A 20568-nucleotide genomic window follows, 5' to 3' on the forward strand; every position below is an offset into this window, starting at 1 on the left:
ATTTTGAAACACTCTTCAAAATCAAAATCGCATTACTTGTCATACTTCTATACAATATAAATACCTCTTTTAAAAACCTACAGGATTGGTGAGAGGAGGTGAAAATTTTGCTTGGGGCCCTCAATTTTTTTGCCCCAGGCTCTCAGTGGCTCTCTATGAGCCTGAGTCGAAACAGGGTTGCGGAGCAGAACCTTATTGTAAGAAAATTTTTACAGAGTGGAACGGAACCTATCGCAAAATTTGAAAAATTTATGGTAGTGAACCGGAATAACAATATGGGTTCCTTAATAACTCTCTGATATCTGAATACACAAAAATTGTTGACCTTTCATAAATGTTTCGCAAGATCGCAGTGTGAACAACAGGTGTTTTTGCTGAGATTATTCCTATGTCAATAAACTAGAACATTATAACAAAAGATCGTGAACGACATAAAGTAAACCATACATTGTACTTTGGATACAAATTTATCATTTCAGCATTATCAAAATTCAAACACAAAACAGTTGAAACACGGAAGTAGGTATTTGGCGGATAGTAAAACCTTGGACCTTCCAAATATTTTCTTATCAGAAATAGTGATTCTAACGACAAAATAGGGTACTTCAACGACATTTGTTAACGACAGTTCAGCATGACAAATTAAGTTAATACGATTATACAAACGACAATTCGATTTCATGTAACGACAAAAGAAAATAATGCAATCAATGTCAAAATAACCACCCAAATATCATCTCCTGGAAAAATAAGTGATTCCCCACCAAAAAAAAAATTCCAGAAAAGGAACTCATTTTGTAATGAAAAAAGAATTTTGTAAAAATAAACATAAACTTTTAACATTTGAGAAATCCTTCATTTTTTGAAAGAACTCCTTTTCAAGTCGATCTTGCAGAAATTGCTGAAAATTATGAAAAAAAGTTGTAGTGTTTTTTAATTGCCAAGGCAAAATGTGAAAAAACTTTTTTTTGGGTCAAAATTTTCATCTGCTGTTTTTTTTTTGCTGAAATTGTGAACAAGTTTTACTCACCACCAAAAAGATCTTGCTTTTCATTCATTAAGCAATAAATCTTGATTTTTGTTAAAACTGCCCAAAAGTGTATTAAAAAAAGAGTAATATTTTTTGCAAGACAAAAAAGGGCGTCATCATGACAAACATTTTTTCATTCATAAAAGATGAATAAATGACAACCAATGATGAGGTTCCACGCCAGATGAAGCCTGACAATAAAATTTATGAAGGACTAAGTATGATTTGAAAACAAGATAAGCAGTATTCTCGCCAAAATAATTTCACTCTCAACAGAAAATTATAGTTCAATTATGGTTAGAGTACAGACTTTACAGTTATATTTTGTACAAATTTTGACAAAAAATTAACTGAGGGTTTCTATAAACGGCAATTTTTTACATACCTGCTCTGTTTTTTTTGGTGTAATTTTAATATTTATTAAACGTTTATTTCTGTTGCTAAATATCTCTTTTTGATGGAAAATTTTTGTTGTGCATGGCCTTATATGACAGTTGAAAGTGATAAACTGTTGTGATTTTTTTTTATCTGTCATTCAATATATGTGACGCGGCAGGACAAAATCGACCTTCGAACTGAAAATAAGATAAGGCCATGCACAACAAAAATTTTCCATCAAAAAGAGATATTTAGCAACAGAAATAAACGTTTAATAAATATTAAAATTACACCAAAAAAAACAGAGCAGGTATGTAAAAAATTGCCGTTTATAGAAACCCTCAGTTAATTTTTTGTCAAAATTTGTACAAAATATAACTGTAAAGTCTGTACTCTAACCATAATTGAACTATAATTTTCTGTTGAGAGTGAAATTATTTTGGCGAGAATACTGCTTATCTTGTTTTCAAATCATACTTAGTCCTTCATAAATTTTATTGTCAGGCTTCATCTGGCGTGGAACCTCATCATTGGTTGTCATTTATTCATCTTTTATGAATGAAAAAATGTTTGTCATGATGACGCCCTTTTTTGTCTTGCAAAAAATATTACTCTTTTTTTAAATACACTTTTGGGCAGTTTTAACAAAAATCAAGATTTATTGCTTAATGAATGAAAAGCAAGATCTTTTTGGTGGTGAGTAAAACTTGTTCACAATTTCAGCAAAAAAAAAACAGCAGATGAAAATTTTGACCCAAAAAAAAGTTTTTTCACATTTTGCCTTGGCAATTAAAAAACACTACAACTTTTTTTCATAATTTTCAGCAATTTCTGCAAGATCGACTTGAAAAGGAGTTATTTCAAAAAATGAAGGATTTCTCAAATGTTAAAAGTTTATGTTTATTTTTACAAAATTCTTTTTTCATTACAAAATGAGTTCCTTTTCTGGAATTTTTTTTTTTGGTGGGGAATCACTTATTTTTCCAGGAGATGATATTTGGGTGGTTATTTTGACATGGATTGCATTATTTTCTTTTGTCGTTACATGAAATCGAATTGTCGTTTGTATAATCGTATTAACTTAATTTGTCGTGCTGAACTGTCGTTAACAAATGTCGTTGAAGTACCCTATTTTGTCGTTAGAATCACTATTTCTGATAAGAAAATATTTGGAAGGTCCAAGGTTTTACTATCCGCCAAATACCTACTTCCGTGTTTCAACTGTTTTGTGTTTGAATTTTGATAATGCTGAAATGATAAATTTGTATCCAAAGTACTATGTATGGTTTACTTTATGTCGTTCACGATCTTTTGTTATAATGTTCTAGTTTATTTGTTCGATGCTTCATGGGTAGTTGAATGAGCGGCATTTCAGTTTTTGAACTTTGTATTTTTGACCTAAGTGTAGGGTTATAGTGAAGCAGCTACTTGGCGACTTTGCTTTGCTCTGTTCTGCTTCACTTTATCCGTTAGCTGTACACCAAGTCTTTCGTCTTTCTGTTGGTTTGGTTCGAGGTTCGAGAATGCTGGAGCTGGAACATGAAATAGAAACGACTGTCAGAAGTGTCAGACTGTACTTCTGCCTTCTCGACGACGAGCAACCAACGACGCAACCAACGACGCGCGGCGTGGTTTATTCATAGCCTCAAGGTCATTCGATTATTTCCTCCCATCATGTTGCGCAGTATTATGTTCTCGTGTAGTTCTCATATGTATAAATTGAATTGAGAGTTGTGGCTGTCGCAGTCGGAGAAGAAGGACTAGTTTTTATTTCAGGTTAAGGACAGTGGGGACATGTAGCATTGGTATGCTTATGCTTATGCGAATAATGACACTTCACTATTTCGTATTCTGTATTTCGTTGAGATCTCGACTCTCGAAAATTGATTATACTGTTTCATTCCTAATGATAATAAGTAGATAAGAGATACCCAGCGTCGCGTCGGCGCATTGGACATGTAATCCGCAGTCGTGCTCTATTCTCCGCACACTGCGGTTGAATATTCTTGAATACACTTTTTAATGTTAATTTTGAACAGTCTTCAACTTTCAACGCACTTGGTTGAAACTTGAAAGTAAAGTTGACAACGTCTCTTGCTTTCTTTGTACGTCTCTGGGTCAACAGAATCACAATCTTTGCTTGTTTTGGTACACCTTGGTCAAAATCAGTGAAATTCCTATAGTGAACCTCCAAAAAGAGTGAAAATGACATTTTTGTTTAAAATTTTTGTTATTGGCTGTTTTCAAACTTGCAAGGAATTAAGCCTCATTCATGGAAATTTTTTTGATCTCATTTCAGTTATGTTGATGAAATAGCGTTTTTGTCAACTTCCTTCAGAGGTGCAATTAGGTACATAAGAATAATCACATTGGTATATTGTGCATGTATTTTACTCTGAAGTACAACAATATATTTCTAGTTTTTCTTTTATGTGATTTATCAGCACAGCAGAAATAGGGGGTTTCACGACAAAAAAAGGCATTGTAACAAAAAAAAATTGCATGATAAAAGAATCATTTCACCACAAAAAAAGTTTTTGAAGGACAGTTCATGAACTTGAAGGACGATAATATTGCCCGACAGAATAATTTAATGCACGTTTATGTAATGTGTACATTTAATGTCAAATTGTATGTGCATGGCAAAGAAATAATATTTTTTGGACAGTCATGTTAGCAAAAAAATCAAGATTTTTGATAGTTTTGAGGATAAACAAGATCTTCCTGGTGGTTTTGATCAAGAAATCAAATCTTGTTCACAATTTTAGCTAAAAAAAAAAAACAACAACAACAACAATTAACAGTAGAACTTTCTATCAATTTTTAGTAATTTGGACTACTTTTTCGGAATTTCACAAAAAAAAAACATAATAGGAAAATTTTTTCATCAAATAGAAAACTTTGGCAGTTTTTGAAAAAAAAACAGGATGTTTGGCAGTTTTGTAAAAAGCAAAATTTATTTGGTAATTCTGAAAAAAAGAAAGACTTGAAAATTTTGATCAAAAAAACCGAACTCTTTCACAATTTTAGCAACTAAAAAAACCCACAAGTTATTCATAATTTTTAGCAATTTCTGCAATTGCAAAAATCAAATTTTATTCATTTTTTCTTATGTCACATGCAAAATAATATTGAAAGTTAGCCAAAAACTCCCTTTAAAAAGTGTGAACTTTATTGGAACCTCAGTTTTTTTCGTTGAAAAATTGGAAAGGTGGATACTGGAAAATAAAGTAGCGGAAAAATGTCGCGATAAGTTGTGAAAAAGTCGCGAAAAATAAAAATGTCGCGAAAGGTCGGGAAAAATGTCCTGATAAGTCGCAAAAAAATGGTCGCGAAAAGGGACGTGGCGAAGTCACGATTTTTGAATACTTATTGAATTTTGATAAGACACCATGTAAATGATGAAAATTATAATACTTACTTTTCTTGATAAGATGCAACAACAGCGTACATTGGACATTGGTATCTTCGAAACATGAAATACTTGTTGATTAATATTCTGTCTCAATCATATTATTTTGCATGTGCTTTGTAATGGTACCTAACTACCTAGTTATAAATAATATTTGAAAATCCAGATTGGAATATTTTAAACAAATATTAACTTGAATTTTTCATTTTATGTTATAGGAGATGGAAGACTTTGATCTGAAAGCTGCCAGAGAAGAAATTGCCCGGGGAGCCTTCATTCGAATACCTCGTCTGAGTCAGGATGAAATAGATGCTCATACCAGGTACACCTATTAGTTTTTGAGCTGTTGTTACATTGACCTTACTTTTTTCATATTTCTTTAGTACAGAGCATGAATTTTATACATTTTTTCTTATGTCACATGCAAACTATTGAAAGTTGGCCAAAACTCCCTAAAAGAAAGTGTTAAGTAACTTTATTGGAACCTCAGTTGTCAGTTTCTTTCGTTGAAAAATTGGAAAGGTGGGTACTGAGAAAAAAAGTCGCGAAAAGTTGGGGAAAATGTCGCGATAAGTTGGAAAAATAAAAATATCGCGAAAAGTTGGAAAAATAAAAATGTCGCGAAAAGTTGGAAAAATAAAAATGTCGCGAAGATTCAGGGTATCTAACAGGTAGTGAAAGTAGTGAAGAAGTAGTGAATTTTGTTAAAAAGGTAGTGAAAAAATGGAAATGCGTTCTTTTTTCTCGATTTCATTCAGTAGAAAAGAGCTCATTTGTAGACTTTTTTAGAGTTTGAGTTACACATTTTTGAAAACTTTGTCCTCGCTTCGCTCGAGCTATTTGCTCTTTTTGCTCGTATGAACCTTATTGTTTTAATTCAAAAAATGTTCCAAGTTTGAATCAGAAAAATGAACTCCTTTCTGCACGAAGAAACTTTTTTTTTGCTTCTCAAAACATGAATTTCTAAAAAATTTCGGCCTCGCTTCGCTCGAACTCGCTTGTTTTTTTTTCAGTTTTGAATTTTTCCAAAAAAATTATCATTTGAATTTCAAAATTTTGAAGCAAAAAGTAATGAACTTTCTTATAATCAAGTTAACTCGTCACACAAAAAACATAATTATTTTTGATACCTTTCAAAATACTGATTTTCGAAAGCTTTTGCTATTTTTTTTCTCTTTTCCGCAATTAAAAAATTCCAGACTTGAAGGAGAAAAAAGTTTTTATATACGTTGCATAAATATTAGGCAAAATTGTACCTACTTTTCAAATGGCAAAATTGTTATTTTATCTCTTGCTTACGTTACTTTGAAACTCGCCGTTTCATTTCGAAAAATTGGTATGATTTTTCCCCAAGTGTCATTCAAATTATCCATCAAATTTTTGTATATTTTTTGAAAATTTGTTTCGTTGAAAAAAGTAAAATCAAAAATTGAAATGATTAAATTATATTTTCGACGTACGCTTGCTTGAAAAAATCTTGGGATGTTTGAATTCCAATGTAAAATTTTACCTCACCCCCAGCTGCTTTTTCTTATAAAATCTCAAGTGTTTGTATGTAATGCATTCTTTTGTTTTTTTTTCAAATAATTTTGATTGAAATTAAAAAATGCTTTGTTCACTAAATTTCTTCCAATTTCAATGTTTTGGAAATTTTTCTGTGAAAAATTTTACTCTGTTGAGTCATTTTTGTGTGTTGGGGGGGAGGGGGGTCGACTGGATAGCTTTCTGAAAATTTGATTGAAAAAGAGTAAGTAAGTAATGGAAAAAGTAGTGATTTTTTCAAAAAAAATTCCGTTAGATACCACGAAATCAAAAAATAAAAATGTCGCGAAAAGTTGGAAAAAATGTCGTGATAAGTCGCGAAAAGTTGGAAAGATGCAGCCCTGTGAAGTCGGAAAAAATTTCGCGAAAAATTGGAAAAAATGTTGCAAAAAGTTGGGAAGATGTCGTGTTAAGTTGGAAAAAATGTCGCGAAAAGTTGCGAAAAATCAGAAAAATGAAAATGTCGCAAAAAAGTTGGAAAAATTGAAATAAAAATGTCGCGATAAGTCTCAAAAAAATATCGCGAAAAGTTGGGAAGATGTCGTGTCAAGTCGGAAAAAATGTCTCAAAAAAAAGTTGCAAAAAATGTCGCGAAAAATCAGAAAAATGAAAATGTTGCAAAAAGTTGTAAACATTGGAATAAAAATGTCGCGATAAGTCTCAAAAAAAAATCGCGAAAAGTTGGGAAGATGTCGTGTTAAGTCGGAAAAAATGTCCCAAAAAGTTGCAAAAAATGTCGCGAAAAATCAGAAAAATGAAAATGTCGCAAAAAGTTGGAAAAAATTAAAATTGGAATAAAAATGTCGCGAAAAAATATCGCAAAAAGTTGGGAAGATGTCGTGTTAAGTCGGAAAAAATGTCGCGAAAAGTTGGGGAAAATGTTGCGAAAAATCAGAAAAATGAAAATGTCGCGAAAAGTTGGAAAAATATCGCGAAAAATTGGAAAAAATGTCATGAAAAGTTGGGAAGATGTCGTGTTAAGTCGAAAAAAATGTCGCGAAAAATCAGAAAAATGAAAAAGTCGCGAAAAGTTGAAAAAATTGGAATAAAAATGTCGCAATAAGTTGGGAAGATGTCGTGTTAAGTTGGAAAAAATGTCGCGAAAAAGTCGCGATTTTTGAATATTGAATTTTGATAAGACACCCTGCAAATGATGAAAATCACAATAAATGAACTTACTTTCCTTGATAAGATGCAACAACAACTTACATGTTGGTATCTTCGAAATATGAAATACTTTTTGATTAATATTCTGTACCAATCAAAGGTCAATCACGATGTGTTGTTAAGATAACAATGTTTCGATTGGTTTGCGATTTATTTACCTCTTTCTGTTGTTTTTTTTTCAGACCTAAAAAACGACAAGCGAAAAAGAAGTATCATTTTCTTTCTTTCGATTTATCCGATGACGAAGACGATTTGTTCGGTATTTCCTATCCTCCGGCAAAAAAGTCGAGAAGGAACAAAGCGAATTCTGCGATTTCGCCATCTTCAGCGGAGCCGAGCAATGAAATAAAGAGAGTTACAAGAAAAAATTCGTCAAGTGACGCGCAGCGGAGAAATTCTTCCAACGATAAACCAGATGTTAAGGGAACCGGTGAGCCCAAATTGTTCGCTTCGTTCGATAAATTGAAACCGGTAGTGACAACTGAGGTTAGAGTATTGAAAAAACCCAAAGAAGAAGCGCCTTCTTACTCGGTACCTCTGAAGAACACCAATTTCGCACCTTCCGAGAATATCATCAAGAAAGTAGAACCTGCTGCAGATCCGAACAGTAAAGTTGGAAAAATCAGGGTGAAAACCGCCGCCGAATTAGGCTCAACCGTTATATTTATCGACGATGATACTCAAATTCCTCCTGCTAATTCGACAACGACCTCGAGAGTTCCTTATTCCAAAAACTCGACGACGAATAGAAGTTCTTCCAAGGCTGACAACACCAAATCTGCGGCCAAGAATTCCTCCAACATGAACGAAACCCTGATCGCTGATTTATACGCGAAACTTTTCACCGTCAAAAATCAGACTAAAATCAGAAACGTTGCCGAAATACTGCAAAGCATCGCGGAAAATATTAAAAACAATAACGAAAGAGTTCAAGAAATCACCAACAATAAAGAGCTGACCGATGCTGAAAAGCTGATGAGACGATGTTTAGCATTCCAAGATCTGAAAAGAAAACAAGAAGAAAACGAGATGAAGTTGAAAGAGAAATTCGAATCGCTGATGGCGATTTTTGACGATAATAATTTTGAATTACTTTTCCAGCTTTTCTTCTTGGGTATCTTGAAGATATTAATCGTCAGCGTGTCGTATTTTTATAAAAAAGGAACGATTTTCAAAAAATTGATTACTTTGCTGCATCAGTCCTTAACGAATAGCAAATTCAACGACGAACGAGTATTTAAATTATTAAGATCGAAAGATTTTCGCGAACGATGTAGTACGCTGGTAAAGTACATCGAAGATTACTGTAAAACGGAATCGTACAGCATGTTATTTTTATCAGACGCCGATAAAAATTTAATCCGAATTAAAAACCCTCCCGTCGCAAACGAGTCAACTGCAGCTGCAGAAAGAAATCCGTCTACGACGACGCAGCGGTATACCAGGCCAGAATTCACCAGCGTTCAGCAACGTGAGTCCTTTCTTTTAGATCTGCTAAAAGAATCAACGCCTTCGGCTTCTTCCACGGATCAGCAACAGCAATGGAAAACTTACGCTCCAGCTCAGAAACGAAACGTATCACATACGACTACCGTCAGTACGAGTAATTCTGTTCCTGCTTCGAATAATCCGCCGCCGAAAAGCAATACAACAACGTCCAGCGGAAACGGATACGTGAATAGTTTTATTTTTTCCGACGGGCAGATTAAACCCTTTCCTAATAACGTGATAAATATTCAAACAACAGAACCAAGCGGTAACGTTAGACCTACTAGACCTCCGAATGATTACCTGAATCATTTTCTAAATCGACCTGTTCCTGATGGTAATCCTGCCAATACCACATATCACATGAATACGCCTTACAATGCGCATAATAAGGTTCACCATGTGAATGGATTGAATGGAACTCATCTTCTGAGCACCAGTAACGGAAATATTGAAAATATTCAACCTGGTTCATTCGTGAACACGAACGGTATTCCTAAAAAAGTTTCCAAAGATAATACGTGGAGCAACGGTCCAGTCAATCCAAGTGGATTGCGATCGCTACTGTCAAACGAAACTCCCACCGACGCGAGTAGAGCATCCAATTATTCGAGGTTCTTGGAACATTACGGAGCTACTAATTTAAATTTGAATACGAATAATACAGCTTCCAGAGGTCTTCCTTCTATGCCACGAAACAACGGTTGGATGGGTTGAATACACGAATCATTTCTAATTTGTAAGTATTACCTATACCTACTACTCGTTTTACTTAAAATAGTAATCTAGCTTATGCTTTATTATATTCGTGGGATTGAATGAGATCGTACTTAATGGGAATAGATCATCTGAAAGAATCTTTTTTTTTTAGCTGTCAATAATCTTTTTCTATGATAGATCGGCCCATGAGAAAAAATTTAAAACTCCTTTTCCTATTGATAATCTGGTATTTTTCTGGTGGGAAAATCATTTTGAAAATTGAAAATTTTACTTTTTATCGAAGTATTATTGAACTATGACTGAGCAACGTGAATGAATTTTCTTTTTGGTTTCTCAATTTTTAATTTTTTCATGTCTTATTACTCTTTTACTCAACTTTTGTTTATTTCATTGATGTTTCAGATATGAACAATTTGAAGTATTGATCACTGTCGACTGCCTCTTCGCTGACAAATCACAGGTAATTATCGTGATCAGTTCAGCATTACGGTGTCTTTAATATATTTTAAATGGTTCAGAAGACAAATTCAGGTTATTAGAATTTTGAGAAAATGTTGAGATTTTTATTTTGCGAGGTTTTTTTGACTTTGAAGCATTCTAAACACAGCTCTGTTGATGCAGATACCTATTTATGTACATATTTGAGATGGTGTCTGAAAAGTGAAAACCATCAAATTTTGAGGGTTTCAAATATTTTTGTTTGTAATTTTTTTTTTAATAATAATTTTTTGTGATCTTCATCAATTTTTCTTGCATATTTTGTAGGTACAAATTTTGTGATTTACGCAAATGTTTAGGTCTTATCATGTCATTTCATTTTCAACAAATTTTCAAAACATTTTCGTCAAGTTCAAATTTTTTTCTGTTGACTTCTCATGAATTTGTGGTAATTTTCAATTTCAACGATTGGTATGTCAGTTGGCAATTTTCTTGATACATACTTCTCTTGCAATTTCAGGGTGTCTACCAGGTCATGAAAGTCGCGATTTTGAAAAAAAGGTCGCGAAAGTTGAGAAAAAGGAAAAAGTCGCGATCTTTACGAAAAATCACCAAAAAGTCGCTGAAAATCATCCCTACGTTAAATTCAATTTTTCTATGAAAGTACTTCCTATTAACCCTTTGGAGGTTCTCTAGGTTTTCGGGTTAGAAAATTGAAGTGCCTTAATGAGTGTGATAAGGTAACTCGCCCAATTGGCCAAACCACAAAAAAGTCGAGCTTTTGATGAAAAGTTTTATAGGAAAATGAAAGTTTCCAAAAAACACAAATGTGACATTTCCTAAAAAAAAATTGAATGTATGCAGAATTTTTTTTGAAAAAATGAACAAAAAACATGTGTCAAAAACATTGAACAAAAGCACTCTTTCAAGAAATGAAATAAAAATTGAATTGGAAAAAAATAAAAATACAAGGTTGAAAAAAAGTCATCTGGCAGTTCACAAATTCAGCGAGAATCAAATCTTGTTGGCAAAAATGCCTTTGTTTAAAGCATGAAGAGAAGAAAAATCTATGCCGCTAAGAGAGGATTTTTTATCAAGTCATAAAATCTTTTCGGAAATCGAGCCGAAATATGGGACAAAATTTAGCAAAATTGCGAGCTTTCTGGTAGGAGGTAACTAATTATAAAAACATTTTCGCCTTTATTCATGAGATGTAGCATAGAATATTCTTTCATTTTGGGAAAAAATGAGTATTTTATCACTTATTGGAGTATAGGAATATGAAGATGAAGATGAAGAGAAATAGTAAAAATAGTAAATAAAAATCCAAATTCATCTACGAGTTCAGTCTTTCATTTCGTTTACGCTCTGGATTTGTGTTTTTGTTCACTATTTCTCTTCATCTTCATCTTCATATTCCTATACTCCAATAAGTGATAAAATACTCATTTTTTCCCAAAATGAAAGAAAATTCTATGCTACATCTCGTGAATAAAGGCGAAAATGTTTTCATAATTAGTTACCCCCTGCCAGAAAGCTCGCAATTTTGCTAAATTTTGTCCCATATTTCGGCTCGATTTCCGAAAAGATTTTATGACTTGATAAAAAATCCTCTCTTAGCGGCATAGATTTTTCTTCTCTTCATGCTTTAAACAAAGGCATTTTTGCCAACATGATTTGATTCTCGCTGAATTTGTGAACTGCCAGATGACTTTTTTTCAACCTTGTATTTTTATTTTTTTCCAATTCAATTTTTATTTCATTTCTTGAAAGAGTGCTTTTGTTCAATGTTTTTAACACATGTTTTTGGTTCATTTTTTCAAAAAAAATTCTGCATACATTCAATTTTTTTTTAGGAAATGTCACATTTGTGTTTTTTGGAAACTTTCATTTTCCTATAAAACTTTTCATCAAAAGCTCGACTTTTTTGTGGTTTGGCCAATTGGGCGAGGTACCCTATCACACTCATTAAGGCACTTCAATTTTCTAACGCGAAAACCTAGAGAACCTCCAAAGGGGTAATACCTCCCTAATGTTCATTTCATTTCATTGAAAATGAAGTTTTCATTCAAATTTTTTCATATTTCTTTAGTACAGGAGTAATGTATTTCATTCATTTTTTTTATGTCACATGTGAACTATTGAAAGTTGGCCAAAAACTCCTTTAAATAAAAATTGAGAACTTTATTGGAAACCCAGTTTTTTTCGTTGAAAAATGGTGGGGGGAGTACTGAGAAAAAAGTCGCAAAAAGGTCACGATTGTTGAATATCATATTTTGGTAGGCATCCTTCGACTAAAGTATTGAAGTTTTTGGCCTTTCCAGAGTGATTTGTGGTTTCCGGAGAAAATTGGAAAATCGCTGGAGGTCAAGTTCAAATTTTTTCTGTTGACTTCTCATGAATTTGTAGTACAATTTTCAGCGATTGGTATGTTAGTTGGCAATTTTCTTGATACTTCTCTTGCAATTTCAGGGAGTCTACCAGGTCGTGAAAGTCGCGAAAGAAAAAGTCGCGATTTTGAAAAAAATGTCGCGAAAGTTGAGAAAAAGGAAAAAGTCGCGATCTTCACCAAAAATTGCCAAAAAGTCGCTGAAAATCATCCCTACTTTAAATTCAATTTCTCTATTAAAGTATACTTCCTATTAATACCTCCCTAATGTTCATTTCATTTCATTTCATTGAAAATTAAGTTTTCAAATTTTTTCATATTTCTTCAGTACAGGAGTACCTATGTATTTCATTCATTTTTTTATGTCACATGTGAACTATTGAAAGTTGGCCAAAAACTCCTTTAAATAAAAATTGAGAACTTTATTGGAAACCCAGTTTTTTTTCGTTGAAAAAAGGGGGGGAGAGGAGCACTAAAAAGGTCGCAAAAAGTCACGATTTTGAATATCATGTTTTGGTAGGCACTCTCCGACTGAAGTGTTGAAGTTTTTGACCTTTCCAGAGTGATTTGTGGTTTCCGGAGAAAATTGAAAAATTGCTGGAGTCTCCGAGAAGGTCAAATTTTGAAATAGTTATCACATTTTCTGGAATTTAAGAATTGATCAATAACTCACTTTTGACTCAACTACTGAAATTAGTATGCACTGTCCAAAGTCATAGGTGCTGATGTTTATTTTTGGCTCTTTCAAAGCGTTTTGAAATTTCTGGAGAAAATGGTAAAATTGCTGGAGGCTTCAGAATCGTTCCTAACTAACAGTATGTTGATGCATGGAAGTTGGTTTGAAGAAATTATTAGCATCGGTTCACTTGGCACTAAAAAAATTATGCTATGTTTCAAGAAAAAGTTTGAAAATTGCCCATAAAACAGCTTTTTTAGGTGACTTGAATTTTCAAGAATTTGTAAAAAATTCAAATATCAACTTCCATTATCTGAAATTTTAATTTTTGGAGTTTCAGGATAGGTATGCTTTGTCGATCTCGCTTGGTTTCGTTCAAATGTGAGAATGTGAATTCAAAAGATTTTTATTTTTAACAAAATTTTAATTCAACACCGTTTTATTCAATTTTTACCACATTTCGGTGGAATTTCATAAATATTTTGTAATTTTCTGTTATCTGGGCAATTTTGACTTTTGTGAGGTGGTTTTGTTGATACATATCCTTATTTGGGAATTGGGGTAGTTTTTGAAAAATGAAGTGCGAGTATCGTCGCTCTGAAAGCAGTTTTGTTAACGCAGACATTTATTATAGGCGATTTTCTAAAACAACATTTAGCTAATCAGAGATTTATCGCTCTTGAAGCGGTCTTAATTTATTTTAAAAAATGAATAGCGAGCTCTAGCTGTTTCATAATTTAATGGTGACAGAGCCTACAGGATTATTTTTCAACTTTAATAAGTTTCTTAAGACTACAACGTTGTTGGGCATTTGAATTAAGTTGAGCGAAGTATGGTTCACCTAAAAATATCTGAATCGTGTAGCACTTCAAGTTTTACTGATATTTTTATCGTTCTGCACGTTATCTTTGAAAATGTATTTTTAACCAGAAAACAATTTTTCAAACTACTGTTTAGTTCAGTAATTTTTTACAACGTTTGAACTGGTTATATGGTTTTTGTGGTGTTTTAAAAGAACGTTTCAGATAACAATAAGTATTGTTCAATTTTTCGATGGTCTAACTTAACTGGGCAGCGTTTTGATTGGTATATATATCTTTTATAGATAACATTATACTCATACGAGTATTTTCGACTTTATTTTTTTAGGGTAGGCGAAAAGGGGCATTAGAATATGATTTACCTTCTACTTTTTGAACACCATATTTCAAAGTGTTGATTAATTATTGAATGTCTACTGCTTTGAAAATTATTAGCTGGTTGAATATTACTTGAATTTTCTATTGACTCGTGTAGATGGAAATAATTTTGTATTACTCATTTTTCAACTTCATTGACGATTTTTTAAAATTACGTATCAGTCAATTTGTTTCTGAACTATTGCATAACATTTTTTACGAAAATCTGAATAATTCTCTGAATTCATTTCGTCTAATCTTGGTTATTTTTTCCATGTATTTCAGAGTTTTGCAGCGGAGTACCTACTCTGATGTTTAGTTGATGTTTCTGCGCCCTGTCACTAGCTAACATCGGTCTCGTTGTTATGGATTCTGAATCTAGTCTCATTGTTTTAATTTTTTCTATCGCGATTCCCAGTCCCAGCCTAATTTTAATTTATTTTTTTATCTAGTGATGATAATTTTTAAGTATGTAGTTTTACAATATGATGCATTTTTTGTAAGTAATAATACATACTTAGAACAAACACTCGAAGAATATCGAGTATAAGAGCGTTGAAAGTATTAAATTTGTACATTATTGTAAGCATTGTATCTCGTACTATCTAGAATAATGTACTTTACGTTTGCATATCCTTCTTGCATTTTTTGTTTGTTTTGCTTTATTCTTCCTATGTAGGTATATCGAAGTATTTTTTTAGTTAAGTTTGAAAAAAAAGAAAAGAGAAAAATGATTTTTTTACATTTTTTTATAATTACGTCGCATAAACATAATAATGCTGAGACAGTCATTTTTTTTTATCGAATTTGTTACTATGTAAATATGTAGTGTGCAGATTGTAAATGTGTTTGTTTTTATTCATCAACTGTGATACTTTTTTTGCAAGATTATTTCGTTTTATTATCATTTTTATTAACGAAGGTAATTTTTTGTAATAAAATGTCTACAAGTGATTGCTTTTTTGAAAATAAAAAATTTGTATTCGTTTTTTATTTCGATGTTTATGATGTTTCATTACTGAGAAGTCGATGCATAAATTAATATATCACTCGAGTTTCGAGTAGTGGAGTTTTCTATTATTATGATTTAGCTCGCAATGTTTTATTAAACATACGAACAAGGTACATATTACGTTATTCGAGCGATTAGCTTGTTCGCAATAATTCTCGATGCATAAATATTCCAGGAAATTGTACGCGAATTGTGCGGCCGCATTATGATAGGACACGTGTCACCGTAGGTGCCACCTGTGCCACCGTGGTGTCTCGAATATTTTTTCAAAGCGAACAAAAGTAACTCCTGCTCAAAGAGATGATAGATGATACCCAAAAAGTCAAAATTTTCGCATGTCTCGATAAATTAAAACAGAATTCATCTTCAGAGGCAGATAATTTCAGTTGTCGAAAATTTTGAAGAGTCATGAAAAATTACTTTTCTCGAAATATTATTTGAAATAAGTACACAATGTGAACCTTCTTTGGTCGTATTCAAAAGTTATGCCAGAAATCGGGATCATACAAACAGGAATGTTGAATTTTTCTTCGGGCATGTTCTCTTCTGATATCCAGATTAGGCACGTTTCAGAAAAATCGAGAAAATGTGACAGATTTTGGTTACCATTCCGATTGTGAACGCGTTGCGTAGGAGAAAATGAAAAAAAAATCGTTCGAATCAGGCAATTCAGCACCTTCCTACAATGTGATTCTGCAACTCAAACTACATCGTGCAAGTTTAAGTTGACAAACTTCTTGATTGTAGGTGAAGTGTTTTTTTTTATCCCAAAATTGAGTTGAAAATTACGTAACATATCAAAATTATTAATTAAAATTTTAAAAAATGAATTTCATAAATCAGTAAGTAAACACTGAATTAATTCTAAAATTAAATTTAATTGGTAAGTAAAAAAAAGTTATATAAATTCAAAAAAATAATTGATATTTTTAAAAAATGAAGTGTAATAATTTATTTTAAAAGTACATAGATATACCTATATTAAATTACCAAGATGAAAAACAAAAAAATGAAAATTGAATAAATTTAAATTAATTAAAATAAAATAAATCAATTAATTTGATCAAAATTTCGTAATCTTAAATATATGTAAAATCAGAATCAATTAAAATGAATTGAATCGATATTTGACGGAAATTCAAAAAAATTTAGTGAAAATGAATGAAAATTAAATCAAATTTAAAAAAAAACAATATAATAATTTAAAAAAAATCATTTAAAATAGGAAAATTAAATTCAGTTGAAAATTTTATCAAATCAAAAAAATGGCAACGAAATTAACTTAATTTGAAAATGAAAATTGCTGAATAGCAAATTAATTTTAAAACTGAAAAATGAATGAATTAAAAAAATGAAAAATTTGAAATTAAATTGATTTCAAAAATGAAAGTTTCATCAATCTGAAAATTAAATAAATTAAATAAAGAAAAAAATCTCAAGCGATTCCCTCAATACAGATATTTATTCAAGGTGGTGTTCGAAAACGACGTTCGCTAGCAAGGAATTCTCACTCTTAGTGCGGTTTTGTCATTTTATAAATCGTTTCAATTGAATTTTTGGTTATTTTAACAAATTTTTGAGCAATTTTTCCTCTAGTTAGTTGATTTTTAAATCTCGGATTTTATCTCAAACAAGTCCCAGATTTCAAAATAATGATTATATTTTTTTTATGAAATAAAAAATCAATTTATTAAATAAAATACCTATTGATATAAGGACATTGTAATTTCTTTTTTGACTTACATTTAAAAAAAATATTTATTATCGATTTATTTATATGCAAGTTAGATACCTACTTAATTCATCCGAAATTGAACTAAAAATCCACAGGAAAAAATAAGATTAAATAAATAAAATTCGGTTGTTTTTATTTAGTGATTTCAATGTTCATGTTATTCAAAATTCGACTTTCTGACAAGTTTTTTCCTGAAAAATTGTAAGTTTTAGGACAAAAAAAGAAATATTAAAAATGTAGGCTAAACCACTAAAAAAGAAAAGAAAGGGGGGGAAAGTAAACATGGAGGGCATTTATTTGCTAAATGTAAATAAGGCAATGAAAAAAAAAAAAAAAAAAAAAATAGCCAACTCATTGTTCATTGTTATAATAGTAGGGACTACATTGTATTTCAATTTCAAAAAATAAATTCATTTTCAAAATTTCAATGCCAAATTTAGAGGTTAAAAAAACTAAGAAAAGTTTACATTTTTTTTAGCATTTAGACTACATAGGTAGTGCGGGTGGATGTCCTGTGTCCTTTATTTTGAAATCAAGGGCTCTAAAATCACATATTACCATTAAAGATGGGGGAGGGGGTGAAGAAAAAGTTGACTTGGGTACAAGGAAAATAAATACAGCAACCAAATGAGCACCTTTCCATTCCAATGTAGGTAATTTTGTAGCTTGAATGGTCCTAAAAAGATCCTTTAGCGTTTGGATATCTTCAACGATCTTCAGGGATTAGGGTAACTTGAAATTTTTTTCCATTTCAACTACACTTTAATATGCATAGAGATGAAAAATATACGTATTCTAATTCATTGACGCTTGGTCTACATTTACACTTAATTCTCAAATCTGATCTAGGAGAAACAGCGTTGCAACTATTCACCGGATTGCGTAATTTAGTTGCATGGAATCCGTTGCCTTTTTTCTCAGGTAAGTAAGTAACTACTGTAAACTAACCAAAGGTTTATAGATTGTAACAAAAATTAGACTGTTTTTAATTTTATTTATAGAAGCGCGAGTTTGCTATAACGAAAAGAACCCACATTTTATGCAAATATTCACATGATCTACTTCTCATTCGTATATAATTACTCACTGCTAGTTCAAGTTCATTCTAATGTGGCGTTTATGTTTTGATTTTCCCATCTTTTAGTACCTACTCTTCACGTAGGTAATGAAAAGCAACAATTTATACGATATTTTATAAAGTTGACTTAATTCATAAGTAAACTCATTTATAAAAGACATAAAAGTTATTACAAATTGTTACTTTTGTACACAATATATCCTCTTCTGTGGTTCTCTCGTCTTATATTATAGATAGTTTTCCGGGACGATCAAAGCAAACTATACTTACCTACCTCAAGATACATTGTAATTCGTTAATTGGGATCTTATTATACGGCCAAGAAAACGTACCCGAGTGTTGTAAAAATAGAGAATAAGTTAAGTTTATACTCGATAGTTTCTTTCCCTCTGTTTTATACACTCATTTAAGTAGGTACTTACTTATCTACCCACAATGAAATTATGTAAATTAAAATCTTTCGAGAAAAGTAGACACTTATGATGAAGATGGCCGAAGTTAAAATACTTCCGAATGGCATATTGGCACTTATTGTTATAATTTTTCATACGATGAGAAATTTACTATAACCACGTATACTTTTTCAGAAGTAATTTAATGGAAATGCTTTTTAAAAAAAATCCATACGACTTTTTTCTGTCGAAGAATTGCGTCGCTCGATGGCCTACCTATCTGAAGTAAAGCGCGCCAATCATTCGTATTGCCAGAGGCGGGGGGAGTACGGTGGCAATATTGCATGCTTCGACGTAGATATGCAAGATGACATTCTTGTCGACCTTCACCTTTAAATCATAAACCGACTCCGAGCGGTTTTTTGTCTACATTTTTAAAATAATTGATCGCGATATTTCGCGCCGTTTTCACGAATCACTAACCTAAATTAGAGAGTATAAATTAATGACTCGTCATAAGACGTACGACAAGCTCTTGGTCAATTTTAAGATAAAATGGTGCAAAACGTACCTAGAAAAAAATTATCATCGCGATAACGTGTCGGCGACTTCGACTCGGATAGTAGATGATTTTATTTCGGCTCGGACTAGTATTTCAATTATATTATTATGGGCACGATTTATGTGCTCAGCTTTCTTGCGGGTACTTTATAGATAGAGATACCTCTATACCTATGTATTATTGGATAGCTGTAGATATATTAGACTAACGGTCTTTTTGACGACAAATGATCAGTGATTTTTCATTCGGTGGTCAATATGTTAATAAGAAAATTGTACGTAGCTATATGATGCACCAAATCAATTAATTTGGTAGCGCGATTAGAGATACTACACAATCACTCATCTGGTTTGAAAGAAGGTAAATGACACCGTCTCGCACGCTTCGTTACGGTTTTATTATATTCTTTTTAGGGTGAGTGTCCTATGTTCAATGTTGCCGTACATGTCATCACATGTGACATTGGCTTCCGGGTGATACGCATCTTCAAAATAGTCTTTAAGATGTTGATTTTTATTATGAAGAAGTACGTGATGATGACATTTATGGGATTTTCAAAGTTGATTACGCGTATTTCACATTCGACAGTAGCTGCGCGGCTTACTTATCATCCTGTAATGACGTGTGTGTGATCGAGTAATAGGACACCAGGTATTTAGAACTTATTTATCTTGAGTATGTTGCAGTTTGTTATGAATTTATTCGAAGATATTTTATTTGGGTGCAGTTGCAAATTGCAAAAGTTATTCAGAGGAGGAGGGAGGAAGAAGAAATTGAGACATCAGGTATCTAGTTTTTGAAAATTAACCAGAATTTGTTAACACAAGCTCTGGTATGTATACTTGAACAAAATGTTCCTCAACCAATGCAAAATTTTGAAGAACTTGTTCTGCGGAATCAAGTTATGCCAAATAGAAAGCTTTTCATTAAAAATGCTAAAATTCATAACCACTCTGAATAATCCTCTTTTTCAGTTATACCTATCGCCGAAATGAAGGGTCGGAGGGAAAAAAGTGATTGAACTAAAAGTATTCTACGTCAAATTTCCTATAAGCATGACCAGTTCAGTTACAATACATTTTTCGATTTTTGGTGAATTTTTGAAAATCAAATTTAGGCCAAAAATGAGAAAAAAAATCAAAATTTTACCTAATTGAGCTCTGAAGCTGAAATTTGGGATATACCCTATTTTCGACCTGTCAAATTGATTGGAAACGATTTCAAACCGTTTTGAGCAATTCTGGAGCCTCCAGCACATTTTTGAAACTAATTTCATCAAATGAAGTTGGAAAGCGGACATTCACGCTGCAATCCAATTTAAACTCGCTATTAAATCGACTGCTGGTGAGTTTGAGTCAATTTGTGGTCACC

The 20568-nt window shown here is 32.0% G+C and overlaps 1 protein-coding gene across 2 annotated transcripts in view; it reads left to right on the forward strand.

Moving 5' to 3' along the window:
• Window positions 1–15411, forward strand: part of LOC135831131 (uncharacterized) — a 31711-nt gene extending 16300 nt beyond the window's left edge. For both annotated transcript variants that reach the window (XM_065343400.1, XM_065343401.1), the window contains exons 2-5: window positions 5039–5142; window positions 7712–9756; window positions 10140–10197; window positions 14704–15411. In XM_065343400.1, the coding sequence (XP_065199472.1) occupies window positions 5042–5142; window positions 7712–9734 (2124 nt within the window). In that variant the 5' untranslated portion in view covers window positions 5039–5041 and the 3' untranslated portion in view covers window positions 9735–9756; window positions 10140–10197; window positions 14704–15411. The remainder of the gene's footprint in view (window positions 1–5038; window positions 5143–7711; window positions 9757–10139; window positions 10198–14703) is intronic.
• The last annotated feature ends 5157 nt before the right edge of the window (window positions 15412–20568 follow it).

Source organism: Planococcus citri, chromosome 1 (genome assembly GCF_950023065.1).
Source record: "Planococcus citri chromosome 1, ihPlaCitr1.1, whole genome shotgun sequence".
In the NCBI taxonomy this organism is placed as follows: Eukaryota; Metazoa; Arthropoda; class Insecta; order Hemiptera; family Pseudococcidae; genus Planococcus; species Planococcus citri.